Below are 22,196 nucleotides of genomic sequence, written 5' to 3' on the forward strand. Positions count from 1 at the left end.
GACACCCTCCCCACCCACACACACAATGCAAGAGTGGGACATTTAGGACTCTTCCTCATCTACCGCCTAGCTTTCCATTGACATTGGTGGTCCCATGTGGTTTTTCAATCTACACCACCCTTAATTATATGCCCATATTAGGCCACCACAAACTGATATATTGTCTTCGTTGTTGTCTGTGTGGTCTAAAGACGAGGCCTAGCGGCCAACCACAAACAAAACATGTGGTGGTTTGTGTTCGTCTGCCCTGCATTTCCTGCCCAAATTTGGGCTGGGTTTGCGCGGATGCCGTGGAAAGTCCGCACGACCGCGCATGTCCTCACTACTAGGAAAAGGCCTAGCCGTAAGACTGCCATCAGTGGCGCACCATGGCTGCCGTGCGCCACTACTACTTAGCAGTGGCGCACCACAAAACGGTGGGCCACTGTTACAAAAGTAGTAGTGGCGCACCTTGATTATGGTGCGCCATAAGTAAGTGGTGACAGGAGGCCAGGTCCTCCCCCAACCTAGTAGTGGCGCACGTCTCCGGGGTGCGCCACTGCTACATTCCTTACCTATGGCGCACGTTGTAGGGGTGCGCCACTGCTAGGAGGTGTCCAGAGCCCGTTTAGAGATGATATGCTTAGCAATGGCGCACTGCTGTGGTGCGCCACTGCTACATAGGTTACCTATGGCGCATGTCATTAGGTGCGCCACTACTAGGGGGTGGCCAGAGCCCCTTTTTAGAGATGAGAGGCGTAGCAGTGGCGCACCACTTAATAGTGCGCCATTGCTATGTCTCCGATCCACACATGTGTTGCATGTGTTTGTTTGCAGGGATTTGAAATGCAAAGGTCACCGCGAAATATGAGCCATGGGTACTAGCTTCCCAAGTGGACCAATGCTTCTTCATTACCGACCCGCAAAAGCCCAGCCGTGTTGTCGTGAGGAGAGGCAAAAGGAGCATCATCGGAATGGATGGAGCCGCCAACGAGCTAGACTTTGACCAGTATGGCGATCCGAAGATGGAAGATGACGACGACGATGATGAAGAACCATACACAACAAGAAGAAGCAGGACCGTACCACCCTACCTAAAGGCCGTCCATTCAAGAGAAGAAGTCTAGGAGTTCCGGGGCTAAATTATTCAACCGCGAGACAGAAGGGCAAGAAGATTGTGAAAAGATAATTATGTATCATTTTCTTGTATGAATAATGGATGTCATATTGTTAATCTACACATTGTACCGATCAAAATAGACATATAATTTATATTTTTGGATATTTTATAGATTCTATAGTATTTTAACTATTCTACATAATTATAATTATTTATGCCTTTTATTTTGGTGTATTATGCTATTTTGGATATTTATTATAGTGTTAAATCAATTTAAAAAGAAAAGGAGAAAAAATTGGGGCTGCCAGGGTTCGAACCTGGGCGGCAGGGTTTGGCTCAAACCAACCAGGGACAGAGCCAGTGCGGTACGTTTCGGGATATGTCAAATCCCCACGCGGTTGTCTTTTGACCTAAACCTAAAGAGGCAGTGGCGCACCCCGAGGGGTGCGCTATTGCTAAGCCTCGTAGTGGCGCACCCCTAGAGGTGCGCTATTGCTAAGGGGAGTTGGGGACTTACCCAAATCCCGACCATCTTCTTCTCCCCATCCCCATTCACCATTCCCCAATCCCCGCCGGCGCCCCCTCTCGATCTCGATCTCGCCTCTCTCCACCGGACCCTCTCCCCCTCGAATCCCCGCCGGCGACCACCTCTCCCACCGCCGGCGCCCCATCCTCTGCCTCGTCGCACCCCAGGCTGCACACCGTGGAGCAGGAGTAGGAGAAGCGCACGACGCCTGCGACCTCGTCCTCGATCTCACCGCCGAGGAGCCGCACACCCTCGACCTCTGACGCCGCCTGCGACCTCGTCCTCGACCTCACCGCGGAGGAGCCTTCGACCGCTGACGCCACACGCCTTCACCGTTGCGCATCCTTCCCAGGTAGCCGCCGTGCTCCTCCCCTCCTCCTCCTCTGCTAGGTTGACTGCTAGGTGCTCCCCCTCGAGCCGGCAATGCTGCTGCTGCTCGGTGCTCCCCCTTGAGCCGGCGATGATGCTGCTGCTCGGTGCTCCCCCTTGAGCCGGCACTGCTGCTGCTGCTTGGTGCTGCTGCTGCTAGATAGGTTGATGCTGCTGTTAGGTGCTGCTACTGTTAGGCTGCTGTTAGGTGCTGCTGCTGTTAGGCTGTTGTGATTTTATGCTACTGACTACAAAAGAATTAGTAGTTACTAAATGGCAGAGAAACTAAAATTAGATACAACATACTACTGCTGATTTAACTGCAAAAGAATTAGTAATGAAGAAGAAGCATGGCACTATGGGCATCAGCATTCCTACTGCTGTTAATTTCTGTCATGATGATGCTGTAGAAATGTGGTTTCCATACTCTGTAATTGCTCAAGTACTCCGCTGTTCATCAAATCAAGGTTAAAATAAGTTAATCATGATGGAAATGTTCTCTTTAAATGACTTGAGCACTGGCATTCATTGATGCAACATAGCTTGGCCTAATCATTTTGTGATTCTGTTTACTGGCAGTTCATGCTAACATGGATAACATAGGGGTTGTCAAGATGCTTAATTGATAGTCTAGTGAAGCAAAAGAAAATTGCTAAGTAACTAGTCTGTGCACCTTATGCAAACCAAATGAGGAATTTTGATTTCACAAAAGGTGGTTCTCTGTAGTTCATTGGAGTTCTTTGTTGCAAATGCAGTTAGTTAGTGTAATGCACATCTATTTTGCTATGGTGTAACTGAACCCGAAAGTAATTTACTATCAATTCATTTGATGATAGGTACTGCAGTGCTAACTGAAGCAAAATAATATTGTAGAAGAAATTCTGTGACCAAGAAGAATTTATAAGAATCCATTTGAAACATATCCAGAGTACAACTCACTATTGAAACATAGAATTTATAAGAATTTATAAGAAGAATTTACTGAATCTTTGTGAATTTATATCTAGGATGTGTTTTTCCATGCCTAGGTTACTGATTCATTGTCAGGTGGGCCAAGTACTATTTGATCCTCCCATGAATTTGTATCTGTTTACTTCTATTTGTATTTGTATGCTTGGTGCTAGCTTGCTGGCTGCTGCTAGCTTGATAAACTTCTGGAGCATTGTTGCTGGTTTGGTGCTCTTCAGTTAACTGAATGTTTGTCTTGGCAATGCATCTTGTAGCTTGTGTTGAGGTGTATGCATCTTGTAGCTTGCTGAATGTCTGTATGCACTATGCAATGATGCTCTGTATGCATCTTGTAGCAATATTCCTCATTCCAGTTGGAAATGCAACTTACACTAAGTCTGGCGCATACTGAATGTATGAATCCCCAATGTGTAATGGACAATTTGACTTGGGGAACTTGGCTAGTTAGTGCTTAGCCTTAATGTGGTTGCTTTCTGCTTGCAGTTTGGATATATGCCAAATATTAGCAGTATTAGTTATACTGAAGCAAAATAATGAGGCTCTGTTCTGGAACATTTGATCTCTTTGGATGAATGTTGCTGTTCTGGATGAATGCCTCATATTCTGTGCACTAGACCACAAAGCATTATGTTCTGCTTATGTGTAGCCCTGTAGCCATTTGCCTGACATAAAAATGACAGCACACAAGACAAAGTTTAATTAGCATCAGGTTTCCTTTTGATTTTCTCTGTTTGAACTCCACAGTACCATGAACAAGCTTACTGAATTTTTATTTTTATGTTTTTCAAGGCATAGTTGAGCACCTGACCGCCGCCCTCGCATCTTCCTCTACCCGGAGCAACAACTCACCTCTCGGAGACTCCACGCGACTGCACTACACCTTCATTCGCCTATACTCGCTCAGCAAGGCGATGCGGATCATTAGAAACAAGATCCCGGACATCGCGATAGCTGACCCCTTCTACATGCGTGCCGTCCACTTGGCCACCGCCGGAGACCGGGCAGTCGCGAGTGGATACCTCAAAGACTTCTTTCTAGCGAACCAGAAGAAGTGTAACATCCTCCTGCCTGTATTTCCCGAGTAAGTCACCCCCTCACCGTACCGGTCTTAACTCGTGATTTTTTTAGATTTCAATCGTCATGTTCTTAAACATTATGTGTTCTACGCAGAGACAAAACCTGCACACTCATCTCCATAACCCCGAAGCATTCCGTGGCCACATACATCGATGCGGACGGTATGTAACGACCCCGGAGGTCGGGGCTAGACAAACCCAGATATCACATCTGGCATAAGCCTAACCTAGATCTCTAGGGCCTACAGGGTGAGAATCGGTAACACAACAGTGACTCTACGACTCAAAGCAAATATATTACAACTCTTAGCAGAGTTAAGATCCAAATTTATTACACGCAGAGGTCACTGACCACAATTCAACAAGCAACGGAAAGCAAATTATGTTATCTAGATAACAAGACTGCAAAGGGCCTAAGAGGCCATAACATAAGGCGACGTCCCAGCCCATAAGTCTCAGGCTGCCGCCTGAGGAACTCCGAACTACTCGTCGACGTCAAGGTAGAAGCCGCCATCAGTTGGAAGAACTTTGTCTGAAACAAAGCATGCAAGGCTGAGTACAGGGACTCAGCAAGACTTAGTACAACCTATTAGCAAAGCGGGTATGCGAGGCTTTATGTGGAGCTTATTTTGCGGAAAGCCAGTTTTCCTTTGTAAATAGGAGGGAGCAGAAGCTCGTCTATTCAGACCATTTTCAAAAGGGGTAAGAGAGCGATATCAACTCTAGCTCTAAGATCATCATGTTGAATCCACCGAACCTTCATCATCACCTGAACCTATCACCTAGGATCACCCCTCGACACCCTGAGAAGGGATCCTTATTCACACATAGATATCAAGTTTTACGATCAGGTTCAAGTTGTCTATGATCATCACGTCCTTTCCCAAGTCGTCCTTAACCGTGGACACGGCTTTTGAAAAGATTTACCTGCGAGGTGTGTACAACTTTACCCACACGCGCCGACCGACTCTTAATGCCAGATCGTTAGCACACTTCCTTGGTGTGCCGGCAGAGGGTGGTCGACCAAAACCTTTCCCTTACTTCGCCTATTCCATGAGTCAAACTAACTGGGGAGCTCCGTCATCGTAGGTAGCCATTCTCCGAGGCGGTCCCGGTCATTGTGCGCAGGGGATCCAGTTCAATGCCTCCAGCATCCTTCACCCCGGCCACGCCCTGTATGATGCACTTTGAAAACCTTTTCCACCTTTCCCCCATGCGTATGGCAAATGGAACTCGCAAACTAATTGACTCATGGGTAAGCTAGGTAAGTTCGGGCCAAGGGGTTCCCATGGGCCCCGTGTGGCTGTACGCTCAGTCTTGGTTCCAGAGGCAAGAACTCAGGTCCTAGTATCGGCGAGAACGAGTCAAATCACCACATCCCCATGTGGCGGCCCATCCAAGCCTTTAGCATGTTTATTAACATCATCACTGATCTTACCACGTCATCCTGTCAAACTAGGTTCATTCGTAGCTCTGATTCATCAACCGGATGGATCAGACTTTAATAGCTAAGCATGGCTAAGCATAACACATATACGGCTCTAGCGATGCGAACAAGCTCAGACCTAGTTTTGCTGGGAGCGGTGGATCAGTAACTCTGGGCTACAAGGATGGAATTATGCACACATAGGATATCTACAACTGCCGATAAAACATATTTGAAGCGGATGCAATATGTAAGAACCAGAAGTAAAGCATTTCGAAACCATATATGAACCAGGTTAGGGCTTGCCTTGTCCCTCGTGGTTCTGATGCTGCTCTTCGGTGGCGTTGATCTCAGGTTCGCGTTCGGTCCCTATCGATGAAGAACCAAACACCGGAAAGGAAGAGCACAATCAAGACAAGGTACAATGCAATGCACATACAATATGATGACATGTCATATTAAAGGGATTCGGTTAACCCTAGGTGCATCGACAGAATTTAAAGGGGGTTCGGCATCGAACCCGACATATGAGAGGGGTTGATTTAGGGTTTCTACTAAGGCTCACAATTAATTGGTTCAAGCATGTATGAATCATGGATAAACAATTAGGAAATGTTTTTCTGATCATTTTGATATATAATTTTATATTTTTCTGATTTAAAATGAATTACTTATGAATTTCCAAAATTTAATTCATTTTAAATCAATTTCAGAAAATTAAACAAATAATAATAAAGTTGGACCCACATGTCATAATTTTATTCTTTTCTAAACATTTATGAAATTATTAAAATCCTGACCAGGGGACCCACATGTCATATTATTTTCTATTTAAAGAATTACAGAAAGTATTTACTGAAAATACAGAAAAAAAAAATAGGAAAAAGCAATTATGGCATCATGCTGACGTCATGCTGACGTCAGCATGGCCATGAGCTCACAATTGAGCTCGGCCGGGATGCAATCCGGCGATTCAGGGCGCGATAGCGCGCGTGTGCGGGGGCAAACGACCGGCCTCGACGTGGGGAGTCCAGGGGTGGCGGCGCCGCCCGCGTTTGGTCGCCGGAGCACGGCCGGCAGCCATGGGCGGCGGCGGCCGGGGCAGGTGGTGCGGCGCGGCGGCGATACAGAGGGAGAGGAGGCGAGCTGAGGGGACCAGGAGGCGCGGAATCTCACCGTGAGCGAGATGGAGTCGACGGCGACGCCGGGGAGGGCTCGCCGGCGGCGAATCGAGGAGGGTCCCGGCCGGCAGTAGGGTTAGGGATTCGCGATTCTCTTCGCGGGAGAGAGGAGAGGTGGGGCGCTAGGGTTAGAGGCGTCGGCGGCGCGCCTCTTATAGCCGCCGGGGGGCGGCGGAGAGGATCCTGGCCGGCCAGGCCATCGGGTGGCCGGCGAGCAGCCACCGAGCTGCTTCGGTCGGCGGGAAGACGATGCCATTTTTGCAAAAACCCCCCTGGGGGTTTTCCTGGGCTGTGTGGGGGTGCGGCCTGGGCCTCTTGGGCCGTTCTGGCCAGGGAGAGAAGAGAGAGAGGAAGGGGAGAAGTGGGCTGCGGCCCAGGGAGAGAGAGGAGAGAGGTTTTCTCCCCTTTTTTCTGATTTTTCTTTTTCTAGTTTTATTTCTCCTTTCAAAATCAATTTTCAAATCTGTTTTTTGAATGAAGTTTGAAACTCAAATTTTCCAGGGAAGTAATAAACACACATGGACTGGTTTAATGAACAATGCCATGTTGTCCATTTTGAAAACTTGAGAGATTTTGAATAAGATTGAATTAGAGGGATTTGCATAATTGAAAATGGAGATGCAAATTTTGTTCAAACTCAAACTACATGCATGAGATGCACATGAACACTCATTTATTTAGATAAACAAGGTTGGGATGTTACACGGTAAGTCAACCACGGACTACACGAATGTCAAGGCCGTACTTGATGATGCTCTCAATGGCTACGTCAAAGCGAAAGGCAACATGCAGAGGCCAAATGTTAGGTACGGGAAGCATGTGTTCAAGCACCAAACAAAGTTTCCCTGCGTCAAGAAGCCGCCTTCTAGTAACAAGGATGCCTACTACGCCCTCTATCACATGGATAAGTTCATACGGGACCAGCAGCAGCTTATGCTACCTGAGCATCTAAGAGACTGGGCCAACAAATTGGCGCGTGTCCCTGACGACGGCATCAAGCAAGACTTCTTCCGCATCCAAGTAGAGTTTTTTGAAATCATCCATCAAGATGTCGTTAGAAGCGCGGGGGAGTTCTTCGCCGGCTATCAGCCGTCAAACAGTGACATAGACACAAAGCTCCAAATGCAGGGTGACGACTACCGCTCATGGATGTGCTTGAAGAAAGGCGGCGGTTTTATCCACGCTCCGAGAAAGTCTTGATGTGCGAGCCTAGTTATGTAGTTGTGAACTAAAGACGAGCTTCTGTTGTAATAAACTTTATCCAGCACTTTACTTGCTATTAATTACTAGTTCGGCTATGTTTGTGAACTTATATATATGGCTCTGTCGTTTTCCGCACTTGATTTGGTCATTAATTTTGTTTGCATATGCCGATGATTAGAATGGTTGGTCACTTGTACACTCGGGGGTGGAGCGAGCGAGCCTGGTGTGATGGCACAAATATCCATGTCTTGTGCATCCTACCTGGCCTCGCTCACTCCATCCCTGAATGTTAAAATTTGTTTTGACCAACAATGTATGAGGCATTCCATTTAGTTCATAGTAGCTACTTATCTCTTGTTTGAGTTGGCACTTCTTAATTGCATTTGGCCGATGATTAGAATGTTCGGTCAACTGTACACTCCGGGGTGTCGCTAGTGAGCCTGGTGTGATGGCACAAATATCAATCTCTTGTGCATCTGATGTCTACTTCCCCCTCCTTTTCCTGTAGACAGTGTTGGGCCTCCAAGAGCAGAGGTTTGTAGAACAGCAGCAAGTTTTCCCTTAAGTGGATCACCCAAGGTTTATCGAACTCAGGGAGGAAGAGGTCAAAGATATCCCTCTTATGCAACCCTGCAACCATAAAGCAAGAAGTCTCTTGTGTCCCCAACACACCAAATAGGTGCACTAGTTCGGCGAAGAGATAGTGAAATACAGGTGGTATGAATATATATGAGCAGTAGCAACGGTGCCAGAAAATAGCTTGCTGGCGTGTAGTTGATGGTGGTAGTATTGCAGCAGTAGTAACGCAGTAAAACAGTAAACAAGCAGTAGTAACTCAGCAGTATTTAGGAACAAGGCCTAGGGATTATACTTTCACTAGTGGACACTCTCAACATTGATCACATAACAGAATAGATAAATGCATACTCTACACTCTTGTTGGATGATGAACGCATTGCGTAGGATTACACGAACCCTCAATGCCGGAGTTAACAAGCTCCACAATTTGTTCATATTTAAGTAACCTTATAGTGTAAGATAGATCAACATAACCAAATAGATCACATCAATACCATCATAATGATAATTAACTCCACAATCCATAAGAGATCACGATCATAAACTAAGCCAAGAACTACATGATGCACACCCTGTCCACTTTACACCATGCAGGAGGAATAGAATACTTTAATAACATCACTAGAGTAGCACATAGATGAATTGTGATACAAAACTCATATGAATCTCAATCATGTAAAGCAGCTCATGAGATCATTGTATTGAAGTACATAGGAGAGAGATTAGCCACATAGCTACCGGTACAGCCCCGAGCCTCGATGGAGAACTACTCCCTCCTCATGGGAGCAGCAGCGGTGATGAAGATGGCGGTGGAGATGGCAGCGGTGTCGATGGAGAAGCCTTCCGGGGGCACTTCCCCGCTCCGGCAGCGTGCCGGAACAGAGATTCCTGTCCCCCAGATCTTGGCCTCGCGATGGCGGCGGCTCTGGAATGTTTCTGTGGTTTTCGTCGAACGTATCAGGGTTTTCGATCCAGGGGCTTTATATAGGCGAAGAGGCGGCGCCAGGGGGTCGAAGGGCTGGCCAAACCATAGGGGGGCGCGGGCCCCCCCTAGGCCGCGCCACCATGTGGTTTGGTGGGCCTGTGCCCCCCCTCTGGTCCCTCTCGTGTGTTCTGGATGCTTCCGGGGATTCTAAGATCTTTGGCGTTGATTTCGTCCGATTCCGAGAATATTTCGTTACTAGGATTTCTGAAACCAAAAACAGCAGAAAACAGGAACTGGCACTGTGGCATCTTGTTAATAGGTTAGTTCCGGAAAATGCATGAAAATGATATAAAGTGTGAACAAAACATGTTGGTATTGTCATAAAACAAGCATGGAACATCGGAAATTATAGATACGTTGGAGACGTATCAGCATCCCCAAGCTTAGTTCCTACTCGTCCTCGAGTAGGTAAACGATAAAAGATAATTTCTGAGGTGACATGCTACCAACATAATCTTAATCATACCATTGTAAAGCATATGAGATGAATGCAGCGATTCAAAACAATGTAAATGCAATGAGTAAACAATTGAATCATATAGCAAAGACTTTTCATGAATAGTACTTCCGAGACAAGCATCAATAAGTCTTGCATAAGAGTTACTCATAAAGCAATAAATTCATAGTAGAGACATTGAAGCAACACAATGGAAGATTAAGTTTCAGCGGTTGCTTTCAACTTGTAACATATATATCTCATGGATAGTTGTCAATGCAGAGCAATATAACAAATGCAATAAGCAAGTATGTAAGAATCAATGCACAGTTCACACAAATGTTTGCTTCTTGAGGTGGAGAGAGATAGGTGAACTGACTCAACATTGAAAGTAAAAGAATGGTCCTCCATAGAGGAAAAACATCGATTGCTATATTTGTGCTAGAGCTTTGATTTTGAAAACATGAAACAATTTTGTCAACGGTAGTAATAAAGCATATGTATCATGTAAATTATATCTTACAAGTTGCAAGCCTCATGCATAGAATACTAATAGTGCCCGCACCTTGTCCTAATTAGCTTGGACTACCGGATCATCACAATGCACATGTTTTAACCAAGTGTCACAAAGGGGTACCTCTATGCCGCCTGTACAAAGGTCTAAGGAGAAAGCTCGCATTGGATTTCTCGCTATTGATTATTCTCAACTTAGACATCCATACCGGGACAACATAGACAACAGATAATGGACTCCTCTTTTATGCATAAGCATGTAACAACAATTAATAATTTTCTCATTTGAGATTGAGGATATATGTCCAAAACTGAAACTTCCACCATGGATCATGGCTTTAGTTAGCGGCCCAATGTTCTTCTCTAACAATATGCATGCTTAACCATAAGGTGGTAGATCGCTCTTACTTCAGACAAGACGAACATGCATAGCAACTCACATGAAATTCAACAAAGAGTAGTTGATGGCGTCCCCAGTGAACATGGTTATCGCACAACAAGCAACTTAATAAGAGATAAAGTGCATAAGTACATATTCAATACCACAATAGTTTTTAAGCTATTTGTCCCATGAGCTATATATTGCAAAGGTGAATGATGGAATTTTAAAGGTAGCACTCAAGCAATTTACTTTGGAATGGCGGAAAATACCATGTAGTAGGTAGGTATGGTGGACACAAATGGCATAGTGTTGTTTGGCTCAGGATTTGGATGCATGAGAAGTATTCCCTCTCGATACAAGGTTTAGGCTAGCAAGGTTGTTTGAAGCAAACACAAGCACGAACTAGTACAGCAAAACTCACATAAAAGACATATTACAAGCATTATAAAACTATACATCGTCTTCCTTGTTGTTCAAACATCTTACTAGAAAATATCTAGACTCTAGAGAAACCACTCATGCAAACCAAATTTTAACAAGCTCTATGTATTTCTTCACTAATAGGTGTAAGGTATATGATGCAAGAGCTTAAACAAGAGCACAACAATTGCCAAGTATCACATTACCCAAGACATTATAGCAATTACTACATGTAGCATTCTCCAATTCCAACCATATAACAATTTAACGAAGAGGAAACTTCGCCATGAATATTATGAGCTAAGAACACATGTGTTCATATGCAACAGCGGAGCGTGTCTCTCTCCCACACAAGCATGATGTAATCCAATTTATTCAAACAAAAACAAAAACAAAAGCACACAGACGCTCCAAGTAAAGCACATAAGATGTGACCGAATAAAAATATAGTTTCAAGAGAAGGAACCTGATAATTTGTCGATGAAGAAGGGGATGCCTTGGGCATCCCCAAGCTTAGACGCTTGAGTCTTCTTGATATATGCAGGGGTGAACCACCGGGGCATCCCCAAGCTTAGAGCTTTCACTCTTCTTGATCATAGTATATCATCCTCCTCTCTTGACCCTTGAAAACTTCCTTCACACCAAACTTCTCATAAACTTCATTAGAGGGGTTAGTACATAATCAAAAACTCACATGTTCAGAGGTGACACAATCATTCTTAACACTCTGGACATTGCTCAAAGCTACTGGAGTTTAATGGAACAAAGAAATCCATCCCACATAGCAAAAGAGGCAATGCGAAATAAAAGGCAGAATCTGTCAAAACAGAACAGTCCGTAAAGACGAATTTCTAATAAATACTTCCGTTGCTCAAATCAGAAAACTCAAAACTAATGAAAGTTGCGTACATATCTGAGGAACACGCACGTAAATTGGCATATTTTTCTGATTTTTCTACAGAGAGAAAATCCCAGATTCGTGACAGATGGAAATCTGTTTCTGCGCAGAAATCCAAATCTAGTATCAACCTTCGATTAGAGGCTTCACTTGGCACAACCAAACATAAAACTAAGATAAGGAGAGGTTGTTACAGTAGTAAACAACTTCCAAGACACAAATATAAAACAAATTACTGTAGCAAAATAACACATGGGTTATCTCCCAAGAAGTTCTTTCTTTTTAGCCATTAAGATGGGCTCAGCAGTTTTAATGACGCACTCGCAAGAAATAATATTTGAAGCAAAAGAGAGCATCAAGAGGCAAATTCAAAACACATTTAAGTCTAACATGCTTCCTATGCAAAGGAATCTTGTAAATAAACAAGTTCATGAAGAGCAAAGTAACAAGCATAGGAAGATAAAACAAGTATAGCTTGAAAAATTTCAGCACATAGAGAGGCATTTTAGTAACATGAAAATTTCTACAACCATATTTTCCTCTCTCATAATAACTTTCAGTAGCAACATGAACAAACTCAACAATATAACTATCACATAAAGCATTCTTATCATGAGTCTCATGCATAAAATTATTACTACCCACATAAGCATAATCAATTTTATTAGTTGTAGTGGGAGCAAATTCAACAAAGTAGCTATCATTATTATTCTCATCAAGTGTAGGAGGCATAGTATAATCACAACAAAATTTACTCTCCATAGTAGGTGGCACCAAAAGACCACTATCATTATAATCATCATAAATAGGAGGCAAAGTATCATCAAAGAAAATTTTCTCCTCAATTCTTGGGGGACTAAAAATATCATGCTCATCAAAGCCAGCTTCCCCAAGCTTAGAATTTTCCATATCATTAGCAACAATGGTGTTCAAAGTATTCATGCTAACATGTTCCATGGGTTTTTTAATTTTCGCATTAAACCATTCATGTCTTGACTCAGGAAATAGTACAAAGAGCTCACAGATGTTTTCCATTATGCCTAACTAGTGTAAACAAGAAACAAAAAGTTGCAATTGCAGGATCTAAAGGAAATAGCTTCGAGCACAAACACAATGGCGCCAGAAAAGTACTTTACCTGGAACCGAAGTATGAGTGCCTTTTACCTTTCCTCCCCGGCAACGGCGCCAGAAAAGTGCTTGATGTCTACTTCCCCCTCCTTTTCCTGTAGACAGTGTTGGGCCTCCAAGAGCAGAGGTTTGTAGAACAGCAGCAAGTTTTCCCTTAAGTGGATCACCCAAGGTTTATCGAACTCAGGGAGGAAGAGGTCAAAGATATCCCTCTTATGCAACCCTGCAACCATAAAGCAAGAAGTCTCTTGTGTCCCCAACACACCAAATAGGTGCACTAGTTCGGCGAAGAGATAGTGAAATACAGGTGGTATGAATATATATGAGCAAAGAGCAACGGTGCCGGAAAATAGCTTGCTGGCGTGTAGTTGATGGTGGTAGTATTGCAGCAGAGTAACGCAAAGAAACAAGAAACAAGCAGTAGTAACTCAGCAGTATTTAGGAACAAGGCCTAGGGATTATACTTTCACTAGTGGACACTCTCAACATTGATCACATAACAGAATAGATAAATGCATACTCTACACTCTTGTTGGATGATGAACGCATTGCGTAGGATTACACGAACCCTCAATGCCGGAGTTAACAAGCTCCACAATTTGTTCATATTTAAGTAACCTTATAGTGTAAGATAGATCAACATAACCAAATAGATCACATCAATACCATCATAATGATAATTAACTCCACAATCCATAAGAGATCACGATCATAAACTAAGCCAAGAACTACATGATGCACACCCTGTCCACTTTACACCATGCAGGAGGAATAGAATACTTTAATAACATCACTAGAGTAGCACATAGATGAATTGTGATACAAAACTCATATGAATCTCAATCATGTAAAGCAGCTCATGAGATCATTGTATTGAAGTACATAGGAGAGAGATTAGCCACATAGCTACCGGTACAGCCCCGAGCCTCGATGGAGAACTACTCCCTCCTCATGGGAGCAGCAGCGGTGATGAAGATGGCGGTGGCGATGGCAGCGGTGTCGATGGAGAAGCCTTCCGGGGGCACTTCCCCGCTCCGGCAGCGTGCCGGACCAGAGATTCCTGTCCCCCAGATCTTGGCCTCGCGATGGCGGCGGCTCTGGAAGGTTTTTGTGGTTTTCGTCGAACGTATCAGGGTTTTCGATCCAGGGGCTTTATATAGGCGAAGAGGCGGCGCCAGGGGGTCGAAGGGCTGGCCAAACCATAGGGGGGCGCGGGCCCCCCCTAGGCCGCGCCACCATGTGGTTTGGTGGGCCTGTGCCCCCCCTCTGGTCCCTCTCGTGTGTTCTGGATGCTTCCGGGGATTCTAAGATCTTTGGCGTTGATTTCGTCCGATTCCGAGAATATTTCGTTACTAGGATTTCTGAAACCAAAAACAGCAGAAAACAGGAACTGGCACTGTGGCATCTTGTTAATAGGTTAGTTCCGGAAAATGCATGAAAATGATATAAAGTGTGAACAAAACATGTTGGTATTGTCATAAAACAAGCATGGAACATCGGAAATTATAGATACGTTGGAGACGTATCAGCATCCTACCTGGCCTCACTAACGCCATCCCGGGATGTTCATATTTGTTTCGATCGACAAAGTATGAGGCCCTTGTCATTCTTCCATTTGCTTTCGTATTTTAAAATGCCGATGATTAGAATGTTTGGTCACTTGTACACTTGGGGGAGGGGCTAGTGAACCTGGTGCGATGACACAAGTATCAATCTCTTGTGCATCCTACTTGGTTTCACTTACCCCTTCTCTAAATGTTAATATTTGTTCCGACCAACAAAATATGAGGCATTCCATTTAGTTCATAATAGCTACTTGTCTCTTATTTGAGTTGGCACTTCTTAATTGCATTGGCCTTTCTTCCATTTTAGTGCCAATGATTAGAATGTTTGGTCAACTGTACACTCCGGGGTGACGCCAGTGAGCCTGGTGTGATGGCACAAATATCAATCTCTTGTGCATCCTACCTGGCCTCACTGACGCCATCCCGGGATGTTCATATTTGTTCCGACCAACAATGTATGAGGCATGCCTTTTAGTTCATACTACTTGGATCGTTTTTGAGTTTGCTCTTATTCGTTGCAAACATCTATGAGCGTGCACTAATGTTTCTTTGGCTTGTGCATATGTACGTAGATATGACGTGGTATGTCGTGTACAAGGGCAATGTTCCCGGAGTCTACAACGACTGGGAGGAGTGTCGGAGACAGGTTCACCGTTTTAGCGGTAACAGCTACAAAGGGTACACCACTAGAGCGGAGGCCGAAGACAGATACGCACGCTATCTGGCGGGAGAGAGGACGGAGCGGAGGAGGAACCGGATGAAGACCACTTTCATCGGGACGGTGCTAGTAGCGACTCTAGCTCTCTTCTATGTGATGCTAGTTTAGATGATCGACCTTGTGTAACCACTAGCTCATTTGACTTGTAACACCGTAACACTTGTCTAATATTTGAAATCTTGTGAATCATGGAGGCTAATGTGAAGGACTATGTATTGGTATACTGTGCTGTTGTATATATGTGTTATATATTCTGTATCTGTGCTGTTATACTGTGCTATACAACCTGTACAAATACATGCCAGACATATAAAAAATGAAAATGAACTACTAGTAGTGGCGCACCAAAGCAGCCAGCAGTGGCGCACGTCTGAGATGCCACAGTGGCGCACCTAAACAAGCAGCAATGGCGCACCAGCTCGCCGTAACAGTGGCGCACCCAAGGAGGCAGCAGTGGCGCACCGACAGCAGACAGTAGTGGCGCACTGCTGCTGAACAATAGTGGCGCACCCCTTTGGAGTAGTAGTGGCGCACCAGTGTACCTATCAATGGCGCACGGCGCAGTGCGCCACTGTTACTTAGGGTAGTTGTGGCGCACCAGTAGTGCGCCACTACTAAAACTTAGCAGTGGCGTGATAGTAGTGGCGCACCAGCAGTGCGCCACTGATGGGGGATAGTGGTGCGCCACTGAATAGCTTTTTCCTAGTAGTGCCTCGCTAGACTTCCCCGGGCCCATGCGTAAGCGACCGAGGGAGGCGAGGAGATGTGGGTCCACACGGTCCTTATTAATGGGGACACGTCGTTCTCCGCTAGTCCCATCAGTTCCCAACGCGCCACCTCGTAGCCTAGTCCTACTCAAAGCTGCCAAAACCCTAGCGCTCAAAACCCTCACCATGGAGAAGGGAGGTGGCAGGTGCCCCCCGCGATCGAATCGACCATGATGTGAGAGTGTTAGATGGATGAGGCAATGGCGGCTGTAAGCTCTTCCGCGCCTAGGGTGGCACAGCCACCTCCCATGCCACACTCAGAGCAACGTGTGTACGCCGAGGCGGAGACGGCCCGCGCGCCAGTACGCCAAGGCAGGCGTGCCCTTGCTGTGGTCTGATATGGACCGCCCTCACCCGAAAGGCACGACGCTTGGTGCTGCCACTTCCACCGCCAGTACGATGCTTGGCACCGGAGCATCAGCGCCCACCCGAAAGGACTCGAGGATGACAACATCGACTATGAGGCGCCGAAGACGCACGAGCAGCCTACGACGCCTTCCTAGATGCCGCCGCAGAGGGCGTCCCAGATAACACCGATCAAGATGGAGGAGGATGTTCCATAGGAGTGGCCGGGGTACGCCTTCCCCACCATGCGGCCAGGCCCACCCTAACTGGTCGCAATACCGCGGTTCCGGCACGTCGGCCCGCTGCCTTGGCTGTCGGCGCATTGTCACACTTCCAGGGCGCTGCTAAGGACCCACCGGAGGATGAGAACCTCGACTACAAGCCGACGTAGGAGGAGGAGCTCATGGAGGAGGCGGCCATCGCGCGCCATGGAGTTGTCCAAGCAGGACAAGCTTACCAAGTGGGTTGGCCTCGAGAAGGCCATCCAGCTCTTGCAGCAGGTCGTGGCGGCCCCAACACGGAGCAGCTGCCACCCCGTCCTCCGGTGGCCAATATTCAAGTTAGCATGATGGCATGTACTGTGCCATAAAAGTATGGTGCTAACTGTTTGAACTACTATGCCCTGCGCGTATATAAGGAGGAATACAAAGCACACAAGGAAATCTTTACAACCGATCGATCTTGCAACTGGATTGCAACCTCTTCATCCTCCTACCCTCTCTTTCCTCCTACCCTCTCGGGCAAGGCGGCAAGCCGGCAATGTATATGCTAGCAGCATCAGTTTTGATACGGTGCGTGGGCACACTCAACACTCATGCATACACAACGTACTCCAATTAGTAAACAAAGATGGAGGATCGATACATGCATGCATACAGTATGCGATCCATGTTGCAGATAGGAAAGAAATCCATGTATCTCCGCTGCTAAAGCAAGTCAATTAAAATCCCGTGTATGCCGCGGCCTTCTGGATTTCTTCTCCTGAAAACCAGCGGCAGCAAAGCCCCGATCCGGCAATCCTTCACTCCCCCATCCGATGGCTGCCGCTTCACCTCGGGTTCGTCACGCGGATCGTGCTCCCATCCGTCGTCTGTGCGCGTTCCCCGCTCGCCTTCCTTCTCATAGTCGATCGCCCTCGCTCTATAAATTCCCTACAATGTCGCTCTGCTCTTCATCCTCCAACGAAGCCGTGTTCTTCCTCCACCACAAACTCCGTCATCTTCAGATCACGAGTCCCATGTAGCATATGGCATGCATCTTTCGGGCGGGATAGTCCGGCAGAAGCCGGACACAGTCGTGGTGCACGGCATGTCCCGGAAAGGCCATGTCGGCAGACAAGACGCATGATGCGAAGACCTCTGTGTTTTCTTGATCTAACTTCACTGTAATTGTGGTGGTGTCACCTAGGCTTGTTTTGTTTTGGCGTATATTGCTTAACCATTTTTTTGTTTTTGGGGATATGTCGGTAGCTGCTGGAGGTGCAAACGGAGATGCCTGCATGTATGTTCCTGTCCTCGCCGTCGTCCACCACTTGCGAAGCAGGGTACGTAGGTTGTGCCTTCTTGTTTTCTGATCTTTTGTTGTAAGTATCCTTTTCCCATTTGACTTGATTGGATCTTAAGCATGACTATGTAGGAGATGGCATCCATATACTAAGGGAGCTTAATGAGGGATCATCAAAAAATAAATAGATAAATAGCCAGCAGCTAACTGAACTTTGTAAAGTCTGAACTTTGTCAGTTTCCATGGATATAAAACTTAATCTCCATCAATTTAAAAAGTCTGATTGGATCCTGAGATTCAGCTATGCACGATTACAATGTTTGTCCAAGTCATCTCCATCAATTTTAGAACTCATACATTAAGTCATGTGGTTTCCGTAATACTGTAGCCTGGACGTGCTTAACAGCTAACTGAACTCGCAAGTCCGAACTCTGCGTTGTAAAAAAAAAATGTTATCAACACAATGTTTTTCACTAACGAACCCGCGACCTGGAATCTATTTGAGGGTAAGCAAACAAAAGAGCAGATTTGCTCTTCTGGACGAATAGCATACGGTATTGTATCAGTTATGATCTGGTTATCTCACTGCTTCCTTTGTAAGAAAAAAACAAAGACGAGAAGAGAAATGGATATGTGCGCTTGCTGGGCCAAGGTCCAGCCGAGAGAGTACAAGCCCAGTCAACCCTAACCCGCTGCTTCCTCCTCCCATTCTCTCTCTCGCCTCTCACTTCCTGTCTTGCCTATATCTCCAATCCCTTGCAACACCTCCATCGGCGCTGCTTATCACCTCGCCGGCGTACCCTCTGCCGCCGCCTTGTTTTCCCCAACCCCGACACAGATTCACCTCTTCCCATCCGCCCCAGTTCGTCCCCCACTCTCTACCCCGCCAAATTATGGTCCATGAGAGAGAGGTGGCGTCGCCTTGCAGCCGTGGCGTCGAGGCATGCTTGTTTGCTGGTGCGTGGCGTAGTCGAACTGGCATGGCCGTACGGTTGACTTCACACCGGCGAGGATGGGTGCCGGCAACGAGGACACAACGGTGCCGATGATGCGAGAGCCAGGTTTTTTTTTTTAGATAACAGGTAGCATGAAATGTCTAACTTTAAATTAATAAAGCCAGAGGGTTTAGTTCAACACATGCTGGGCCTACAGCTTCGCCAAAACGACCAAAAAGCACATCGTACAACATAAGAGCATCTCCAACAGAGGCTGTAAACTGGACGCGCGCTAAAAAAACTGTCAATATACAGCGCCAAACGCGTGTTTGGGTCCTCCAGCAGACGCTGTAAAATAGGTCGCGCTGTAAATATTTTAGCGCGTGCGGTAGTTTGCGCTATCCAAAGTGCTATATTTGATGCGTCGACTGGCGCGCGCTGTAAACTGATTTCTCCATCGCGGGAAGAAAACAGACGCTGAAAAGCCAAGCCGCGCCATGGATGCCCCGCCCAAGCTCCGCCACCCGCCGCGCCATGGCCTGCCCCGCCCGACCTTCCCCATGGCCGACGCGCCCGACCTTCCCCATCTCCCGCCGCGCCATGGCCGCCGCGCCAGGGCCGCCGCGCCATGGCAGCCCCGCCCGACCTCCCCCATCTCCCGCTCCACCATCTCCAGCTGCGCCCGACCTCCCCCCATCTCCCGTCGCCCCAGGGCCTCCGCGCCCGACCTCCACCTCCCGCCGCGCCAGGGCCGCCGTGCCATGGCTGCCGCGCCAGGGCCGCCCGACTTCCCCCATGTCCCGCCGCGTCATGGCCACGGGCTGCAGGGACACGACGGGCTGCACCTGGAGAGCCACGGGATGAACACGGGGACGAGCTGCTTTTGCTGGCCGGAGTTCCAACGCCTCGCCGGAGCAAGCTCACCGGAGCTGCCTCGCTGGAGTTGATTTTTAGTTGATTTAGTTGATTTTTTTAGATTTATTTGTGGCATGTTTGATCTTGTTTGTTGCATGTATGTAGAAGAAACTTGTTTGTGGAGCTCTATTTTACAGCCTCTGGTGAAGGGCTGGTTTTTGGCTTGTTGGTCGCGCTGTAAAATAGAGCCTCCGGCGAAGCTCGCGTCGGCTCCGCGCGCTATATCTAGATCGAGCGCGCTGAAAACGACTTTTTACAACGCCAAATTTTAGAGCCTCTGTTGGAGATGCTCTAAAACGGGGTCAGCCTCCCCACAGACATGCCGAGACACGAACAAAGGCCGGTGAAGGCACACCCTAGGGCCTCATCTTGTTGGCTTCAGAGACACGTACAACTCCCTTAGCTCGCGCGCCATCCAGCTTAGTCCCTCCTTTTCTCTTGCCTCAAACTTTAGACTCCACATCTGCAAAAAGATAACATGCGAGCCAGATAGGGCCGGTACATTTTTTAAGTTTTGATCCTTGCGCCGGTAAGTTATATGAGCAAATGCCCTTCCAGCAGCAGATGCTCAATTTTGATGGAACTTTTACCATTGTTGTGCGTATTTTAATTTCACCTTGCAGGTATTAATTGCGATACTTAATCACACTGTTGTGGCTGGTATAAATTAAGACAACTGTATACTACCTCCATCCCAAGGCTTAAGGCCTATATTTTTTTTAGAAAGTCAAACTATGTTAAGTTTGACTAAGTTTTTATAAAAAAGTATTAACATGTCAAATATAAAATTAATATTATTAGATAGATAATGAAATATATTTTCATGTGCTATCTACAAAATATCATATTTATTGATAGTTTATTTTAAAATTTTAGTTAAACTTTACTTGCTTTGACTTTTCTAAAAAACTATAAGCCTTAATCTTTGGGATGGAGGTAGTATATATTAGTATCATGTCATTTTATTATGCTTATAATGGAAAATGTTAAAAAAATAATCTCTCTTGATGTATAGTGCCACAGGCCTTAATTTCGTTTGCTCACTTTTATAAGTGATTCTGCTGTTTGATGATTTAAGCTAGTAGATATATACAGTTCAAATGTAGTACGTAGGACCTTTAACAAATCGTTTGACGCTTACTCTACTGTCGTCTATCAACTGATACTGTGCTACTCGTGTAACTGATACAGTTTTCCTTTCATGCTAGGCTTTGGGTGAATATTTCATGCCTTTTGTTCACTTCTTTCTGCCTGGTGTAATTGTTTCATAAGGTGCATGTATGTAAGACCTTTCAACTAGTGAACTTTTGTTATTAGATTAAGTAACACCACTTTTGTTGCGAAAATACTGTAGTTTTGGTTATTCAGTTGTGACCATTTTATTTCATAAATGCTTAGATAAATTAGTTGAAGTATGTAGCATTTTGACTATTGTGCTGTGATCATAAGCTGAGATTCTTACTGATTGCATCTCTATTTTATTTCAAGCAGGTGTACAAAGAAATGTCCCAGAAAAGAATTGAACACTTGAAGTACCATAAGAAGAAGCCTCATTAGTTGACCATTTTAGTTAAAGGAATCACACAGTCCGTAGATGATGGTGCTTATGGGTGTCGTGCTCTGAAAGCACTATCTCTAGAGGATGGACGGCAGTGTTCGGTGATGAGCTGTCGATTCTAGCCTAGGTGCTTGCCTGGATCCTCCGCAGATGATGTTCGATGACCGACGTCTTTGCGGTGGCGGCCGACGACAGACTCGGAGCTCGGAGGCCGTGGATACGCGGCTGGGGGCTTCCACGTCATGTAGGAGGGAGGTCGAGCTGCCCCTAAGCAAGTAGCCCGTCGACATCGGTATCCAAAGGTACCAACTATAATGAATTGCTGCCCGATGCAGCCGCTTTTTGGTTCTGCCTTGTTCGTCAACATTAATTCTACGTATTCAGTACAACTCTGTTTAATTTGGATACACTGCTTTATTTAGCAGTTGCGGCTTATTTTTACTTATCTTAGACTTTACGTCCACATATAGATAAATTTACGCCATAAATATAAAATTCAGTTCTTTTGATTTATTTCTTGAGTGTTGAGCAAAAGAATTGGAGGCGCCAGATTTTCTCAGAACAAGGAATCTGGGAATAAGCTTGAGTTACATCCTTGTAAAATCTTCTCCATCGAAATCCCTACCATCTTGTCCTAGTTTTCTAATTCGTCTTATATGTTTTCTAGTGTCACTAGGAAGAGTAAACGGAAGCTCCACTT

General features: G+C 45.9%; 1 protein-coding gene across 1 annotated transcript in view; it reads right to left on the bottom strand.

Moving 5' to 3' along the window:
• The window catches only part of LOC127318310 (putative protein phosphatase 2C 23), a 50,604-nt gene that overhangs the window by 17,841 nt on the left and 10,567 nt on the right, over nt 1-22,196 (bottom strand). Inside the window, exon 2 of the mRNA XM_071822083.1 lies at nt 12,753-12,759. Within this exon, the coding sequence (XP_071678184.1) occupies nt 12,753-12,759 (7 nt within the window). The remainder of the gene's footprint in view (nt 1-12,752; nt 12,760-22,196) is intronic.

Source organism: Lolium perenne, chromosome 6 (genome assembly GCF_019359855.2).
Source record: "Lolium perenne isolate Kyuss_39 chromosome 6, Kyuss_2.0, whole genome shotgun sequence".
NCBI classification, from domain to species: domain Eukaryota; kingdom Viridiplantae; phylum Streptophyta; class Magnoliopsida; order Poales; family Poaceae; genus Lolium; species Lolium perenne.